Below are 15,589 nucleotides of genomic sequence, written 5' to 3' on the forward strand. Positions count from 1 at the left end.
GACTTTTAGATTGCAAGCTGACTTCTCAATAACAGCAGGGGTGCTTGCTTCAATAGCACATATATTCAATGGCACCTATGAAGTCCAGAAGACAGTTGAGTAATATCTTCAACACGCTGAGAGAATAACTGTCAGAAAGAAAAAAATAGGTCACATTCAAAGAATCAGAAGTCAGAGTATCTTCAGGGAACTAGAAGACTATGAAGTAATGACTTCAAAATTCTGAGGGAAAATTATTTTCCAACCTAGAATTCTTCACCCAAACTGTCAACTATGAGGTTAGACTGAAAACATTTTCAGACATGAAAGAACTCAAATAGTTTACTTCCTCTACATTCTTCCTCTGGAAGCTACTGGAGAAAGTGTGCCACCAAAATTATGGTGTATTCTAAGGAAGAGATGGAGATGGGATCCAGGAAACAGGGGACCCAAGCCAAAAGAGAGCCAATCTCCAAGACGATAGGAGAGCCCAAGCTAATGGCTTGGCAGCATTCCTGGACAGCAAGTCAAAAGCCTCCAAGAGAACTCCAGGGAATCAAAACTACTAGAATGCCAGACATCTTTGAACATATGCATAGGAGACTCAGACAATTGGGGGAAGTCTTGAACTAGGGATCAGTAATAGAGACCAAGCAAAAGGGGGTGACTCCAAGGAAAACAATAAGTTGGGAGAGAAAGGAAAAGATATACCAGTTACCGAGTTGTGACTAGTGTTTCCTTGGACTTGATAATGTAAACACCACAGAGTGATCTAACCAAAATCATTATAGACAGGACTGGAAGGATGGAGAAAAGGAAGTATGTGTTGGTGGGGGACCAGGTGAAGGAGCTACATCATCATCTTTTTTAATTTTTTTTTTTTTTTTTTTTAGAGACAGAATCTCACTTTATGGCCCTCGGTAGAGTGCCGTGGCATCACACAGCTCACAGCAACCTCCAACTCCTGGGCTTAGGTGATTCTCTTGCCTCAGCCTCCCGAGCAGCTGGGACTACAGGCGCCCGCCACAACGCCCGGCTATTTTTTGGTTGCAGTTTGGCTGGGGCCGGGTTTGAACCCGCCACCCTCAGTATATGGGGCCGGCGCCCTACCGACTGAGCCACAGGCGCCGCCCATCATCATCTTTTTTAAAAAAAATAGAGACACGGTCTCACTCTGTTGCCCAGGCTAGAGTGCAGTGGCGTCATCATAGCTCAGTATAACCTCAAGTTTCTGGGCTCAAGCCATCCTCCTGCCTCAGCCCTCCATGTAGTTAGGACTAAAAGTACACACATCACCATACCCAGTTAATTTTTTTTTTTTTCGTAGAGACGGGGGTATTCCTATGTTGCCCAGGCTGGTTTTGAACTCCTGGCCTCAAGCGATCCTCTTGCCTCAGTCTCCCAAAGTACTGGGATTACAGGAGTGAGCCATGGTCCCCAGCCATCATCATCTTTTATAGCGAGAAGTCACCTAGTAATTGCTTAAATATTAATAAAACAAAGAAATAGCAGGCAGCGCCTGTGGCTCAGTAGGTAGGGCACCAGCCCCATATACCAAGGGTGGTGGGTTCGAACCTGGCCCCAGCCAAACTGCAACAACAACAAAAAAAAAGAAAAGAAAAGAAATAGTGCCATAAACAAATTATTTAGAGAATTGGAGGTAAATAACAAAAGAAACAGCTAAAATCATTAAAAGGGTTGATTCTGGGAATTGGACAATTGAGTGGTGAAAGGCCAGGGATTGCTTTTTTTTCTGTAATAAGCCTTATAGAACCACTTAACTCTTTGAACCAGAGGTCGGTCAGCAAGGTGTTCCCCAAAGGCCCTCTGCCTGTTTTTCGTATAGCCAATGAGCTAAGAATCATTTTTACATTTCTAAATGGTTGGGAAAAATCAAAACTAGAATTTTTTTGACATATGAAAATTACATGAGATTCAAACTTCAGTGTCTATTTTTTTTTTTTTGCGCCATGGTGTCACAGCTCACAGCAACCTCAAACTCTTGGGCTTAAGTGATTCTCTTGCCTCAGCCTCCCAAGTAGCTGGGACTACAGGCGCCCGCCACAGTGCCCAGCTATTTTTGTTATTGTTGTTGTGATTGTCACTGTTGCTTTAGCTGGCCAGGCCAGGTTCACCCGCCACCCTCAGTGTATGTGGTGGGCGTCCTACCCACTGAGCTACAGGCGCTGCCCTAAACTTCAGTGTCTATTAACAAAGTTTTACCAGAATACATCCACAGCCATTCATTTAGGTATTGCCTGTGGCTGCTTTCAAGTTACAATAGAAGAGTTGAGTAGTTACAACAGAGATCATGTGGCCTAAAATATTTACTATCTGGCCTTTTACAGAAAAGTTTGCTGACCCCTGCTTTAAACTATGTCCATGTATATATTATTGATAAATATAAGAACTAAATAACTGTTTAAAAAGCATGTCACAAACAGAGAAAATAAAAATTTGCTAATGACTTATTGTGGGGGGAATTTTATAGATACAGTACAAAACTTAAAACTGGGAGAAAAAGATGTTGGTGAAAAAACTTAAAGGTAACCACTAGAAGTACAGAAGCCAGATATATACATAACATCCAAATCACTGGGGGTGGGAGTGGAACTTAATCAATCCAACAAAAGGAAGAACAAAGAGAAATAAGATATCAGGATAAATAGAAAATATAAAATAGGGTGCTAGTAAGATGTGATTTTAACAGCTATATACTATATTCTTGAGAAGATTCAATATTATACAGACATCATCTCTATATTAATCTTCTATTCATTCCACAAAATCCCAATTAAAAACCCAGAGGGAATGAATGTCTCATGACTTTTAAATCAGCTGATTCCTTACAAGGGTATATGTGAAACTTAGCAAATGTGGAATGTAAATGTCTTAGCACAATAACTAAGAAAATGCCAGGAAGGCTATGTTAACCAGTGTGATGAAAATGTGTCAAACGGTCGATGAAACTAGTGTATGGTGCCCCATGATCACATTAATGTACACAGCTATGATTTAATAAAAAAAAAAAAAGAGAGAAGGTGGTGCCTGTGGCTCAGTGAGTGGGGTGCCAGCCCCATATGCGGAGAGTGGCGGGTTCGAACCCGGCCCCAGACAAACTACAACAAAAAATAGCCGGGCATTGTGGTTGGCGCCTGTAGTCCCAGCTACTTGGGAGGCTGAGGCAAGAGAATCACCTAAGCCCAAGAGCTGGAGCTTGCTGTGAGCTGTAATGCCACGGCACTCTACCGAGGGTGACAAAGTGAGACTCTGTTTCTTTTTTTTTTTTTTTTTTGGCCGGGGCTGGATTTGAACCCGCCACCTCCGGCATATGGGACCAGCGCCCTACTCCTTGAGCCACAGGCGCTGCCCCAAGACTCTGTTTCTAAAAAACAAAAAGAAAAGAAAAGAAAAGAAAAATTTATTTGGAAGACAAAATGCAAAAGAATAGCTACAAAAATTTTGAGAAAAAATACTAAATATGGTCTTTGGAAAATGAACTACCTCAAAAAATTAAGTTAGAAAGCTACTTTACGTTTCACATAATAATACAGACAGAATAAAAAACTAAACATAAAGGGCGGTGTCTGTGGCTCAGTGAGTAGGGCACTGGCCCCACTACCAAGGGCCCTGGACAAACCACAACAAAAAATGGGGGGGTGTTGTGGTGGGCATCTGTGGTCCCAGCTACTCAAGAGAATCGCTTAAGCCCAGGGGTTGGAGGTTGCTGTGAGCTGTGATGCCAAAAAAAAAAATAATAAAATAAAATAAAACCTTTACCACTGTTTAAAAAAAACAAACATAATAAACAAAACTATAAAATCATTATTAGGCTATAATCTTCATGTGGAGAAGATCTTTCTAAGGAAGACTCCAACCAAACAGCCATAAATAAAAGATTTACATATTTTATTACATAAAAAATTCTAAAACTTTCTGCATAGAGAAGAAAATCCAAAGTTAAAAAGAAGCAACATCTGGGGTTTGTTTTTTCTTAAAAATGAAGTATCTCCTTTACCATTAAAAAAGCAACAGAATGAGAGAAAAGATTTGGAATATCTCCAATAGATAAATGGCTAATCAACACAATATATAAAGAACTCCCACAAATTAGTAAACTAAAAACTGTCTGATTAGCGGGGCGTTGTGGTGGACGCCTGTAGTCCCAGCTACTTGGGAGGCTGAGGCAAGAGAATAGCTTAAGTCCAGGAATTGGAGGTTGCTGTGAGTTGTGTGAGGCCACCGCACTCTACCGAGGGCCATAAAGTGAGACTCTGTCTCTACAAAAAAAAAATAAAAATAAAAATAAATAAATAAAAACTGTCTGATATAAATACACAAAGGATAGGAATGAACAGCGGTCCACTCAGACAGGTTGGAAAAAAAAAATAGCACAACCGGGCTCAGTGCCTGTGGCTCAGTGGCTGGGGTGCCAACCACATACACGGAAGCTGGTGGGTTTGAGCCTGGCCTGGGCCTGCCAAACAACAATGACAACTGCAACCAAAGGCAGCTGGGTGTTGTGGTGGGTACCTGTGGTCCCAGCTACTTGAGAGGCTGAGGCAGGAGAATCACTTGAGCTCAAGAGTTGGAGGTTGCTGTGAGCTGTGTCACCAGGCACTCTACCCAGGGTGAGTATCCAGTGAGACCATCTCAAACAAAGAAACAAAAACACACACAAACACACACACAACCAAAAGGTGACCCAGGAATGGTAAGTCAAAGCAATGATTACCATTTTTCATCCAGCAGAATGCCAAAAATTAGAAAGTCCAACAGCATCCATTGTTGATGAGGATGCAAGGAAATGAACCTTCGAGTATGTAAGTTCAAGGCTTTTGATAAGCAATTAGGCAATATCTCTTACAATTTTAAACTGCACATACCCTTTAACCCAGCAAGAACACAGGAACCTAATGGCAATCAGGTGACACTCTAGGGAGCTTATGAAGGAATCTGGCACTTTTGAATCAAGATGCAGCACTTGGGCTTCCCAGTAGTTGAACTTGGGTATATCGTGGTGAAGATGGCGAGACAGCGTAGCTGAAGGCAAAGTCAGTTACAGGAGCTCGCTAGAGTCAGGCGACCTGATCACGTTACAGGCTGGCATTGGGCTAAGGCCGTCTCAACAGTCTCATGTTTTTACCTGTCTTGTGTAAATTACATAATATAATGGTTTGTGCCCTCATATTAATCTGAAATTTAAAAAAAAAGAAAAAAAATAACAGTCACATGGGGCTTGCCGTACAGAATGTTCTAGAAAGGGAGAGGACAGTGCACATGTTGCACTGTAGCAGGGCCCTGAGCCTATTTCATCTTCTATGAAGCCCACCTGGACCCTGGACTGCTTGTGAGGCGTGGCCCTTGGCCAACTTCGAAATTCCAGCATGACCCTTTTTATATTGCAATAAAATGAGCAAACAGAAATGTCACCACTGTTACTATTTTCACAGTTTCATTCGTAACGTGAGTGGGTTCCCCGTGGTGTGCAACCCTTATGAGCACCTACTTCCAGAACTTTTTCACCACCCCAAAAGGAGACCCTGGGCTCGCTGGCAGAGGGAAACCCCCTGATAAATGACAGCCTGAGAAAAGACAAACAGAAATTGAATTATTCTGAATAATGTTGCACAGGAAAGTGACAAGTATTCACATCCTGCGGTGCGGAGGGAGCAGTAGCTAAAGAAGCAGCGCGTGAAGGGGCGGAGCGTGAAGGGGCAGCGCGCGAAGGGGCGGAGTGCAAGGGGCGGAGCGCGGAGGGAGATGCGTGCGAGGTCACGTGAGAGATTGTGGCCCACGCCTAGCCGCATTTTTTCGGAGGACGCCAAACCGTCGCCATGGCTGATGCTGAAGCTAGCACTGCTATGGCTGAGGAGGCCAGGCCCGACTCGAAGACTGTGCAGGTGCTGCGGGACATGGCCAACCGCCTGCGCATCCACTCCATCAGGGCCACGTGCGCATCGAGTTCTGGGTAAGTTCCTCTCGTCGAAGCTAAGGTCGTGTGGGGCTGCTGGGGTGGCGGCCATGAGGCTATAAGTAAAGGGAGCTGAGTAGACTCAGTTGTAGAGGGCCTATCGCGGGCCTTCAGGGCCCAGATACTACCCTTCCATGCCCTCCAGGCACTATCCTCGCCACCCCAAATGGCGGATTTATGCTTGGGTGCCCGCTCTTCACTTCCTTACAGCCAAGGTTCTGGAGGTCCCCAGGGCTTTAACCGTTAGGAGAGAAGAATCCAGATTTGATTGAGACGGATGGGTGCTGTACTGGGGATCAGATCAGGCTAGCTGTGGTTTGCACTTTAGTGAAGGAGTGGATGCCAGATGAATAAATGACCCTAACCCAGTACCTTCAGGGTAAAAGAAATGAAAAGAAAGCCGTTGGCGGATAAGAATAGGAGCAAAAATGGGCTGTTGGGTTTGCTATTATCTTGTGGAGAATTTTTGCATTAATATGCTTGTGGGATATTTGTATGTAATTTTTTGTAGGGTATGGTTTTGATGTCCAGGTGGTTTCCTAGAATGAGTTTCGAGGTGTTCATCTAGTTCGGAAGCGTTTGAAGAGGATTGTTAATTCTTTTTTGAATGTTGGTGGAGAGTTTTTCTTTGTCAGGGTTTTTGTTCATTTGTTTGTGAGATGGAGCCTCAAGCTGTCGCCCTGAGTAGAGGGCTGTAGCATCACAGCTCACAGCAACCTCCAACTCCTGGGCTTAAGCAATTCTCAAACCTCCGCCTCCCAAGTAGCTGGGACTACAGGCGCCCGCCACAACGCCCGGCTATTTTTTGGTTGCAGCCGTCATTGTTGTTTGGCGGCCCGGTTTGGATTCGAACCCGCCAGCTCAGGTGTATGTGCCTGGCGCCTTAGCCGCTTGAGCCACAGGCGCCGAGCCTGTCAGGGTTTTTTTGATTACCGCTTCCATCTCCTGACTAGTTCTAAGTCTCTTCAGATTTTATTGTCGCGATTAAGTCACGTGGGGTTTTGTGTCTCTATGAATTTCTATTTCTTCTAGGTTAACCCACGTGTTGGCAGTTACTCATAATACACTTTTACACTTCTGTAGAAGCATCAGTACTGTTCCCACTTTTACTTAGTTTTTTTTTTTTCTTTCTTTCTTTGAGACTTGGTCTCATTTTGTCACCCTCGGTAGAGTGTCGTGGCATCACAGCTCACAGCAAACTCCAGCTCTTGGACTTAGGAGATTCTCTTGCCTCAGCCTCCCAAGTAGCTGGGACTACAGGCACCCACCACAATGCCCGGCTATTTTTTTTGTTCCAGTTTGACGGGGCTGGGTTTGAACCCGCCACCCTCGGTATATGGAGCCCAGGGCCTTACTCACTGAGCCACAGGCACTGCCCTTTACTTAGGTTTTTTGTTTTTCTTTTTTTTTTTTTTTTTTTTTTTTTTTGAGACAGACTCTCACTTTGTCATTGCCCTCGGTGGAGTGCTGTGGCGTTGTAGCTCAGCAACCTCAAATTCTTAGGCTCAAGTGTTCTCTTGCCTTAGCCTCCCGTGTAGCTGGGACTACAGGCTCCCACCACAATGCCTGGCTATTTTTAGAGATGGAGTCCCATTCTAGCTCAGGCTGGTCTCGAACTTGTGAGCTCAGGCAATCCACCTGCCTTGGCTAGGATTATAGGCTTGAGCCGCCGCACCAGGCCCTTTACTTCAGATTTTAGTTGAGTCTTTCCCGTTTTTTACTTAGTTCACCTAGCTAGTTTTTGTTAATTGTTTTTCAGAGAACCAACTTTTGATTTCATTGATTTTTTTTCTCTATTGTTTTCCTAATCTGATTTATTTCTGTTCTAATCTTCATTTTTTCTTTCATTCTGCTAGCTTTAAGTCTAGTTTTTCCTTGTTGTAAAGTTAGGTTATTGAGTTAAGGGGGTTTTTTAAAATGTGTTTACAGCTATAAATTTTCCTGTTGGGTGGGACATGATGATGGGCGGCTATAGTTCCACCTATTAGGGAGGCTGAAGCCGTAGGATCACTTGAGCACAGCAGTTAGAAACCAGCCAGGGGGCTCAGGGCCTGTAGCACAGTGGTTACAGTGCCAGCCGGATACATGGAGGCTGACAGTTTGGAACCCGGCCCAGGCCAGCTAAACAACAATGACAACTGCAACAAAAAAATAGCTGGGCACCTGTAGTCCCAGCTACTTGGGAGGCTGAGGCAAGAAAGAGTTTGAGGTTGCTGGCACTCTATGGAGGGCTACATAGTGAGACTCTGTCTCAAAAAAAAAAAAAAAATTCTTTGCAACCAGTGTAAACAAGAGTGAGACCCTATCTCTACACACACACACACACACAAAATAGGCTCAGTGCCTGTAGCTCAGTGGCTAGGGCGCGAGCCACATACACCAGAGCTGGCGGGTTGGAATCCAGCCCAGGCCTGCCCAACTACAATGACAACTGCAACAACAACAAAAAATAGCCAAGCATTGTGGCAGGCGCCTGTAGTCCCAGCTACTTGGGAGACTGAAGTAAGAGAATCGCTTAAGCCCAAGTGTGAGGTTGCTGTGAGCTGTAACGCCACAGCACTCTACCCAGGGCGACAGCTTGAGACTTTTGTCTCAAAAAAAAAAAAAAAAGAAAGAAAGAAAAGAAAAAGAAAAATTAGTCAGATGTGATAGTGGGCGCCTGTAGTCCCAGCTACTCAGGAGGCTGAAGCAGGAGCATTGCTTGAGCCCAGGATTTTAAGTTTGCAGTGAGCTCTGTATTCTAGTCAGGGTGAGAGTCAGACTCTGTCTCAAAAAAAAAAAAAAAAAAATTCCACGTGGGAAATTTGTGAAAAAGCTTTGGGATGTTATTTTTACAACAAAGTAACATACAGCTTTAGAAAAAAATTCCCTCTAGGATTTATGAAGTTTCCAGTTTTCTTTCTGATGTTGATCTCTAACTTCATCTCATTGTGGTCAGAGAAAATGTTGTATGATATCTCTTTGAATCTTGCCTTGGAGTCTAGGCTATGGTAGTAAAAGGACAGTGGACAAGGTTAAGACCAACATGCAGTATTTTTTTTTTTTTTTTTTGAGACAGAGCCTCAAGCTGTAGCCTTGGGTAGAGTGCTGTGACATCACAGCTCACAGCAACAGCCAGCTCTTGGGCTTAAGCAATTCTCTTGCCTTAGCCTCCCAAGTAGCTGGGACTACAGGCGCCTGCCACAGTGCCCGACTATTTTTTGGTTGTAGTTGTCATTGTTGTTTGGCAGGCCCGGGCTGGATTCCAACCTGCCAGCTCTGGTGTATATGGCTGGTGCCTTAGCCGCTTGAGCTACAGGCACCGAGCCAACATGCAGTATTTTTGAAATATTTTAAAAATATTTTTACGTGTTTATTTTGTTCCTTTCACCCACAAAATTAATTTTTAAAAGGCTGCATTTTCTCAATAGGCCTCTATAGCTTTTAAACATAAGTCATCCCCAGGGCAGCACCTGTGGCTCAAAGGAGTAGGGCGCCAGCCCCATATACAGGAGGTGGTGGGTTCAAACTCAGCCCTGGCCAAAAACTGCAAAAAAAAAAACAACAAAAAAAAAACATAAGTCATCCCCTTAAGAGACTCTTGCAAGGCAGACAGTTTAAGTCTCCATTTTCCTTTTTTACAGATAGAGTCTCACTATGTCGCCCTTGACAGAGTGCTGTGGTGTCACAGCTCACAGCAACCTCAAACTCTTTTGGGCTTAAGTGATTTTCTTGCCTCAGCCTCCTGAATAGCTGGGACTACAGGTGCCTGCCACAATGCCCGGCTATTTTTTTGTTGCAATTGTCATTATTGTTTAGCAGGCCCAGGCGGACTCGAACCTGCCAGTGTGTGTGGCCGGTGCCCTACTCACTGAGTTACAGGTGCCAATCCTTAAGCTATCCTCTTGCCTCAGTTTTTCTACTTTTAGTAGAGACGGGATCTCACTTTTTGTTCAGGCTGGTCTCAAACTCATGAATTCAAGCAATCTACCCACCTCGGCCTCCCAGAATGCTAGGATTACAGGCGTGAGCCACCATGCCCGGTGTACATTTTCTTTATTGTGAAATGTGAAACCAGATTTTTTTTTTTTTTTTTTTTTTTTTGGCAGAGGCCGGGTTTGAACCCACCACCTCCAGTATATGGGGCCGGCCACAGGCACCACCCATGAAACAAGATTATTAATGAGAATGAATTGGGCCTAAAATCTTATTTTTCTAACAATTGGAGCCGGATTTCAGGGAGTTCATTTTGTCCTGTCCTCTCCCCCTTTTTAATTAATTAGGGACTGGCTGGGCTCAAATGCAGGCTGATTTCTAAGAGCAGCAGTTATTTGGGTGGCATTCGGAAAGGGCCTGAGTTTATTTACCTTGAGAAATGTCTCAGTCTTTTACCATTCATGGTGGGGTTTTTTTTTCTTTTCTTTTCTTTTTTTTTTTTTTGAGGCAGAGTCTCACTCTGTCACCCTGAGTAGAATTTGGTGGCTTCATAGCTCACAGCAGCCTCAAACTTATTCAAGTGATCCTCCTGCCTCAGCCTCTGAGTAGCTGGGACTAAAGGCACCCGCCACAACACCTGTCTAGTTGTTTTTTTTTTTTTTAGAGATGGGGTCCCTCTTACTCAGGCTGGTCTTGAACTCCTGAGCTTAAGCAGTCCACCTGCCTCAGCTTCCCAGGGTGCTAGAGTTACAGGTGTGAGCCACCATGCCCAGCCCCAGTCACAATTTTTTTTAAATGTTTTTCACCATTCACTTTTTTTCTTCTTCTTCTCTTTTTTTAGAGACAGAGTCTCACTTTGTCGCCCTCCATAGAGTGCTGTGGCATCACAGCTCATAGCAACCTCCAGCTCTTGGACTTAGGCGATTCTCTTGCCTCAGCCTCCCAAGTAGCTGGGACTACAGGCGCCCACCACAACGCCTAGCTATTTTTTGTTGTAGTTTGGCCGGGGCCGGGGCCGGGGCCGGCACCCTACTCACTGAGCCACAGGCGCCACCCTCACCATTCACTTTTTAAAAGAAATGCATTTTTTTTAATAAAAATACAACAGCACAAATACACTTTTATTTACTTTTCATCACTTTAAATCCTTGAGGGGTACAGCATCACACGGATTCTGTGTCCAGTGGCCTTAGCAGGAAGGTTGCTTCGGAATTTGGCACGAACCATGCCACTGTTTCCATGGGCTCAAGTTATCTTTCCCCAGATTACTCTGGTTTTGTTTGGTTTGCTTCCGGGAGTCACTGTGTTGTTCTTTGCTTTGTATACATAAGCACATCTCTTGCCCAGATAAAATTCAGTTTCATCTCGGGCATAAAACACCTTCAATTTTAAGAAGAGCTGTGTGCTCTCTTTGGTTCCGGAGACCTCTCTTATAGCCAGCAAAAATGGCCTTGGACACAGCCTTCCAGACATATTTGCCTTTTAGAAGTCCTATTCCCAGCAGACCTCCACAGGCCCCAAGATGGCAGAAAGAGCTAAAAGAAATGCATTTTAGGTGCATTTCTAGCAATGCTTCTGAGATTTTTCTCAGCAGGTATAAATATGATAGATAAATTCAAACTAGTGAAAGAATACTCAAGTTAGGGTCAGGAGGTGAGCTTGCCCCAAATGCCCGGTGCTGCATAGATAGGAGGGAGCTGGTCTCAGAGCATCTCAAACTTTTTGAGTGTCTTTTCAAGCTGTGAGCTGAGGAAGTTGTGGCCCTGCACCCATTACCCTTGGCTGCTGCTTTTGGGCTCAGGATACCATGTACTGAGTACCTTGGAAATCACTTGCCTGTGAAAAATTACCTGTGTCTTGCCTGCCTTTCAGCCACCCCACGTCATGTAGCAGTGCTGCCGAGATCATGTCTGTGCTGTTCTTCCACACAATGAGGTATAAACAGTCTGACCCAGAGAGCCCAGACAATGACCGATTCATCCTGTCAAAGGTATGCCAGCGAGGGAGCCGGGCTGCTCTAGTGCTTGGTGCTTAAGCTCACTTTAAAAAGCTGCCCTGTAGGAACATGCCCTAGAATGGACCCTGTTTGTCATTTTGGTTCTTACTTTTTTACATTGTAAAGATCTAAAAGGTATCAGTGAGGACTGTTTAAAGCCATGTGGCTTACATAGCTAGAAGGGTGGTTTGTGGCCGTGGCTGGGCTTCCTTTCCTTTGGTGGTACACTGCCCCACCCCACCTTACTCTGAACCCCCACCTCGGTAGGGTTATGCTACAACCATCTTCTGCCACCTGGACAGAGGCGGGCCACCTCAGTGGATCAAACTTACTGAGCCTGAAGGAAAGTAAGTGTGGCTCCTGTTGGTTAAATGGAGACCTTCCATTTCTCTGCAAATGTGGCCTGAAACTGATGGGGTACTGTCTCATTAGACTGTAATACCAGCTACTTCAGGATGTTAGGGGACAGGAAAGAAAAGGAACCTTAAAAACAACATCAATATGGCTCGGCGCCTGTAGCTCAGAGGCTAGGGCGCCAGCCACATACACTGGGGTTGGTGGGTTTGAACCCGGCCCAGGCCTGCCAAACAACAATGACAACTACAACAAGAAAATAGCCAAGCATTGTGGTGGGTACCTGTAGTCCCAGCTGCTTGGGAGGCTGAGGCAAGAGAATCGCCTAAGCCCAAGAATTTGAGGTTGCTGTGAGCTGTGATTCCATGGCACTCTACTGAGGGTGACATAATAAGACTGTCTCAAAAAAAAAAAAAAAAAGTCAGTCTGAGAATATGTTGCTGGTTTGATGCCATCTAAAAATTGGCTGTGTCCTGAAGCAGATCACTCTAAACCGGACTGGTGCAGTGCTACATAAAACAGAAACACCAGGTTGGGCCGTGGGGATGCTTACTGAGTGCAGCACAGCAGGATAACATGGCAAGTGTTAGCGAGCATAGCAAAGAGATTATGATAACAATAAGTTAAGGTGAACTTTTTTTTTGTGTGGGTTTTGGCTGGGGCTGGGTTTGAACACGCCACCTCTGGCATATGGGACCGGCGCCCTACTCCTTGAGCCACAGGCGCCACAGTTAAGGTGAACTTTAAAATAAAAGAGTGGTATTGGAATGTTTCTAACACAAAGGAATGATAAATGCTTGAAGTGATAGACACCCCAATTACCCTGATTTGATTAATTCGCATTGTATACCTGTATCAAAATATCTCATGCCCTATGAATATGACTATTATGTACCCAGAATAATTACAAATAATTTTGTTTTAATTTTTTAAAATAACTTTTTTTTTTTTTTTTTTTGAGACAGAGCCTCAAGCTGTTGCTTGCCCTGGGTAGAGTGCTATGGCATCATAACTCACAGCAACCTCCAACTCCTGGGCTCAAGCAACTCTCCTGCCTCCACTTCCAAAGTAGCTGGGACTACAGGTGCCCGCCATAACACCCGGCTATTTTTTGGTTGCAGCCGTCATTGTTGTTTGGCGGGCCCGGGCTGGATTCGAACCCGCCAGCTCGGGTGTATGTGGCTGGCGCCTTAGCTGCTTGAGCCACAAGTGCCAAGCCTAAAATAACATTTTTTAAAAATAAAATATAAAGGTAGATTAAGGCAGCAGGAAGTAGTTTAAAGACAAAATTAAACTGTGGGCATGGCTGGAATACCCTAGGGGACATAATTGTAACTCTTTATCATCTTTATGTCAGAAACATAACCTCAAATAATTTGGCAAAATAAATAGAATGTATGTGTGTATAAAAAGAGATGAAGTAAATGTGGTCCACATTCTGGGGGACTGCTAAGGCCTGGCAATGTCAGGTTCTTGGATTCTCTTAGAGATGTCACCATGCTGCACACTTCCTGGGATGGGGCTTGTGATCCCCATGCCCCCCACCTAGGCCTTTGTTTTTTGTTTTATCAGCTCTTTTTGTTTTTGTCAGCTAAGGAGGCCTGGGAAGCAAGCAGAAGGCCTTTTAAACTTGTTCTTGAAGCACACTTTGTGCTAAAACAAAGACAAGAAGTATCATCTGGAATAAAAGTCTTTCTTTGGGGTGCTTATTGTACTTCTCTGTGTCCCCAACAGCATATGGGTTCTTGGGAGAAAGAAGGGAACTTATGCATGAGCACTTCAACCATGCCAAGCATCATTCAGATACCCTCCAATCTTCTCAGTCTATCCTTACAGCCCCCTGCCACCTAAAAGAGGTTCTTGTCCCCAGCCTTTAGAAGGTGGGCTTGCTTGCCCCATGCTTCACAATGGAGGAGACGAGCTGATTTGAGTGCTGAGCATCACCAGGCTCAGTCCTTGGTATTGTAGGGGCTCCAAGAGTATACAAGACAACTAGGAGCAAGAGCCTTTTACAGGAGTGAGGTAGGTGACATGGGGAGGAAAATGGAGCTAGAGACTTGGCCAGAAGAGATTTCAGTGGGACAATTCTGCTAGGCTAGAGATGCAGAACTGAAAGGAAGTTAGGGTACAAAGTATGTGGAGAACGCCAGGGATGTTGAAAAGAACCCATGAAGATGGCAAGGGCAGGAAGCAAGAAGGGTGAGAGATCTGAGGATGACAAGCTCTGTTCACTCATTGGTGATAGCAGTGAACACACCAGTCTCTGCTGGAGTGTAGCTGATTGGACAGAGGATGTGGACAGACAGGAAACAAACTTGTGAATGGATAGCATTTGAAATCAAGTAAAGTAGAGGGGGGTAGGAGGCACTAGTTGTAACAGAATAATCTAGAAAGATCTTGATGCTGACCTTTGTTTCTTGGGGGGTGGGGTGGGTGGTTTTTTTGTTGTTTTTTTGAGACAGTCTCACTTTGTTGCCCTCAGTAGACTGGTGGTATTTTGTGGCGACATAGCTCACAGCAACCTCAAACTCTTGGGCACAAGTGATCCTCTTGCCTCAGCTTCCCAAATAGCTGGTACTTCAGGTACCCACTGCAATACCTGGCTATTTATAGAGATGGGGTCTCACTCTAGCTCAGGCTGGTCTCGAACTCCTGAGTTCAGGCAATCCACCAAGCCTGGCCATTGATGCTGACCTTTGAGTGGAGATTTGGAAGTGGTCAAACAGTATGAGCTTTGCAATATCTAGGCACAGGCACTCAGGTAGAAGAAGCTCTAAGTACTGAGGCCCTGAGGCAAGCCTGTGCCCCTTGTGTTCAAGGGGTACTGAGGCCAGGGTGCTGGAGCATTGGGAAGGGGATTTGGAGGTGATGGGGGCTGGAGTGGGCAGCTAGTTGAGCGCAAGAAGTTGAGCTCTGCTTGGCAGGAAATGGGAAGACATGAGACAGTTAACAGAGACACAATGAGTAGTTCCCCCTGGTGGCTGGTTTGAGAATAACTGGAGGAGGCAAGGAGGCTAAGAAGTCAGCAGCCTCTGTAATGATAGGCCAGGCGAAGGTGGTGGCAGCAGAAGCTGTTGAAAAAATACAGTGTATCTGGAAGCTTAGAACTAGAGCCTGTCCTATCATTATAGCACCTCTTTGGCACAGTCTTTGGCCCTTAAAAGGCTACATTCTCTTCTTCGGGACAATGGTAATAACACTGTGAATACAAATAGGATGTTGCAGGGGAGGGTGGAGTGATAGTGGAAAGTCATTCTAAGAACCTGAATTCTCCAAAAAATTCAGCATCTGACTGGTTCATGGCTGGAAAAAAAGACTTTGTGAAAAATACAAGAATCAGAGGGACTTTATCTAACATGCAGTCAGCGTAA

General features: G+C 44.8%; 1 protein-coding gene and 1 pseudogene across 2 annotated transcripts in view; one reads left to right on the forward strand and one right to left on the reverse strand.

Moving 5' to 3' along the window:
- The first annotated feature begins 5,816 nt into the window (after positions 1–5,816).
- Positions 5,817–15,589, forward strand: part of TKTL1 (transketolase like 1) — a 47,823-nt gene continuing 38,050 nt past the window's right edge. Inside the window, exons 1-2 of one of the 2 annotated variants that reach the window (XM_053580512.1) lie at positions 5,817–5,950; positions 11,741–11,858. In XM_053580512.1, coding sequence (XP_053436487.1) covers positions 5,817–5,950; positions 11,741–11,858 — 252 coding nt within the window. The remainder of the gene's footprint in view (positions 5,951–11,740; positions 11,859–15,589) is intronic. The other variant, XM_053580513.1, reaches the window with a different exon arrangement.
- LOC128577954 (60S ribosomal protein L35a-like) lies at positions 10,953–11,429 on the reverse strand (annotated as a pseudogene).

This window comes from Nycticebus coucang, chromosome X, assembly GCF_027406575.1.
Source record: "Nycticebus coucang isolate mNycCou1 chromosome X, mNycCou1.pri, whole genome shotgun sequence".
Classification (NCBI taxonomy): Eukaryota; Metazoa; Chordata; class Mammalia; order Primates; family Lorisidae; genus Nycticebus; species Nycticebus coucang.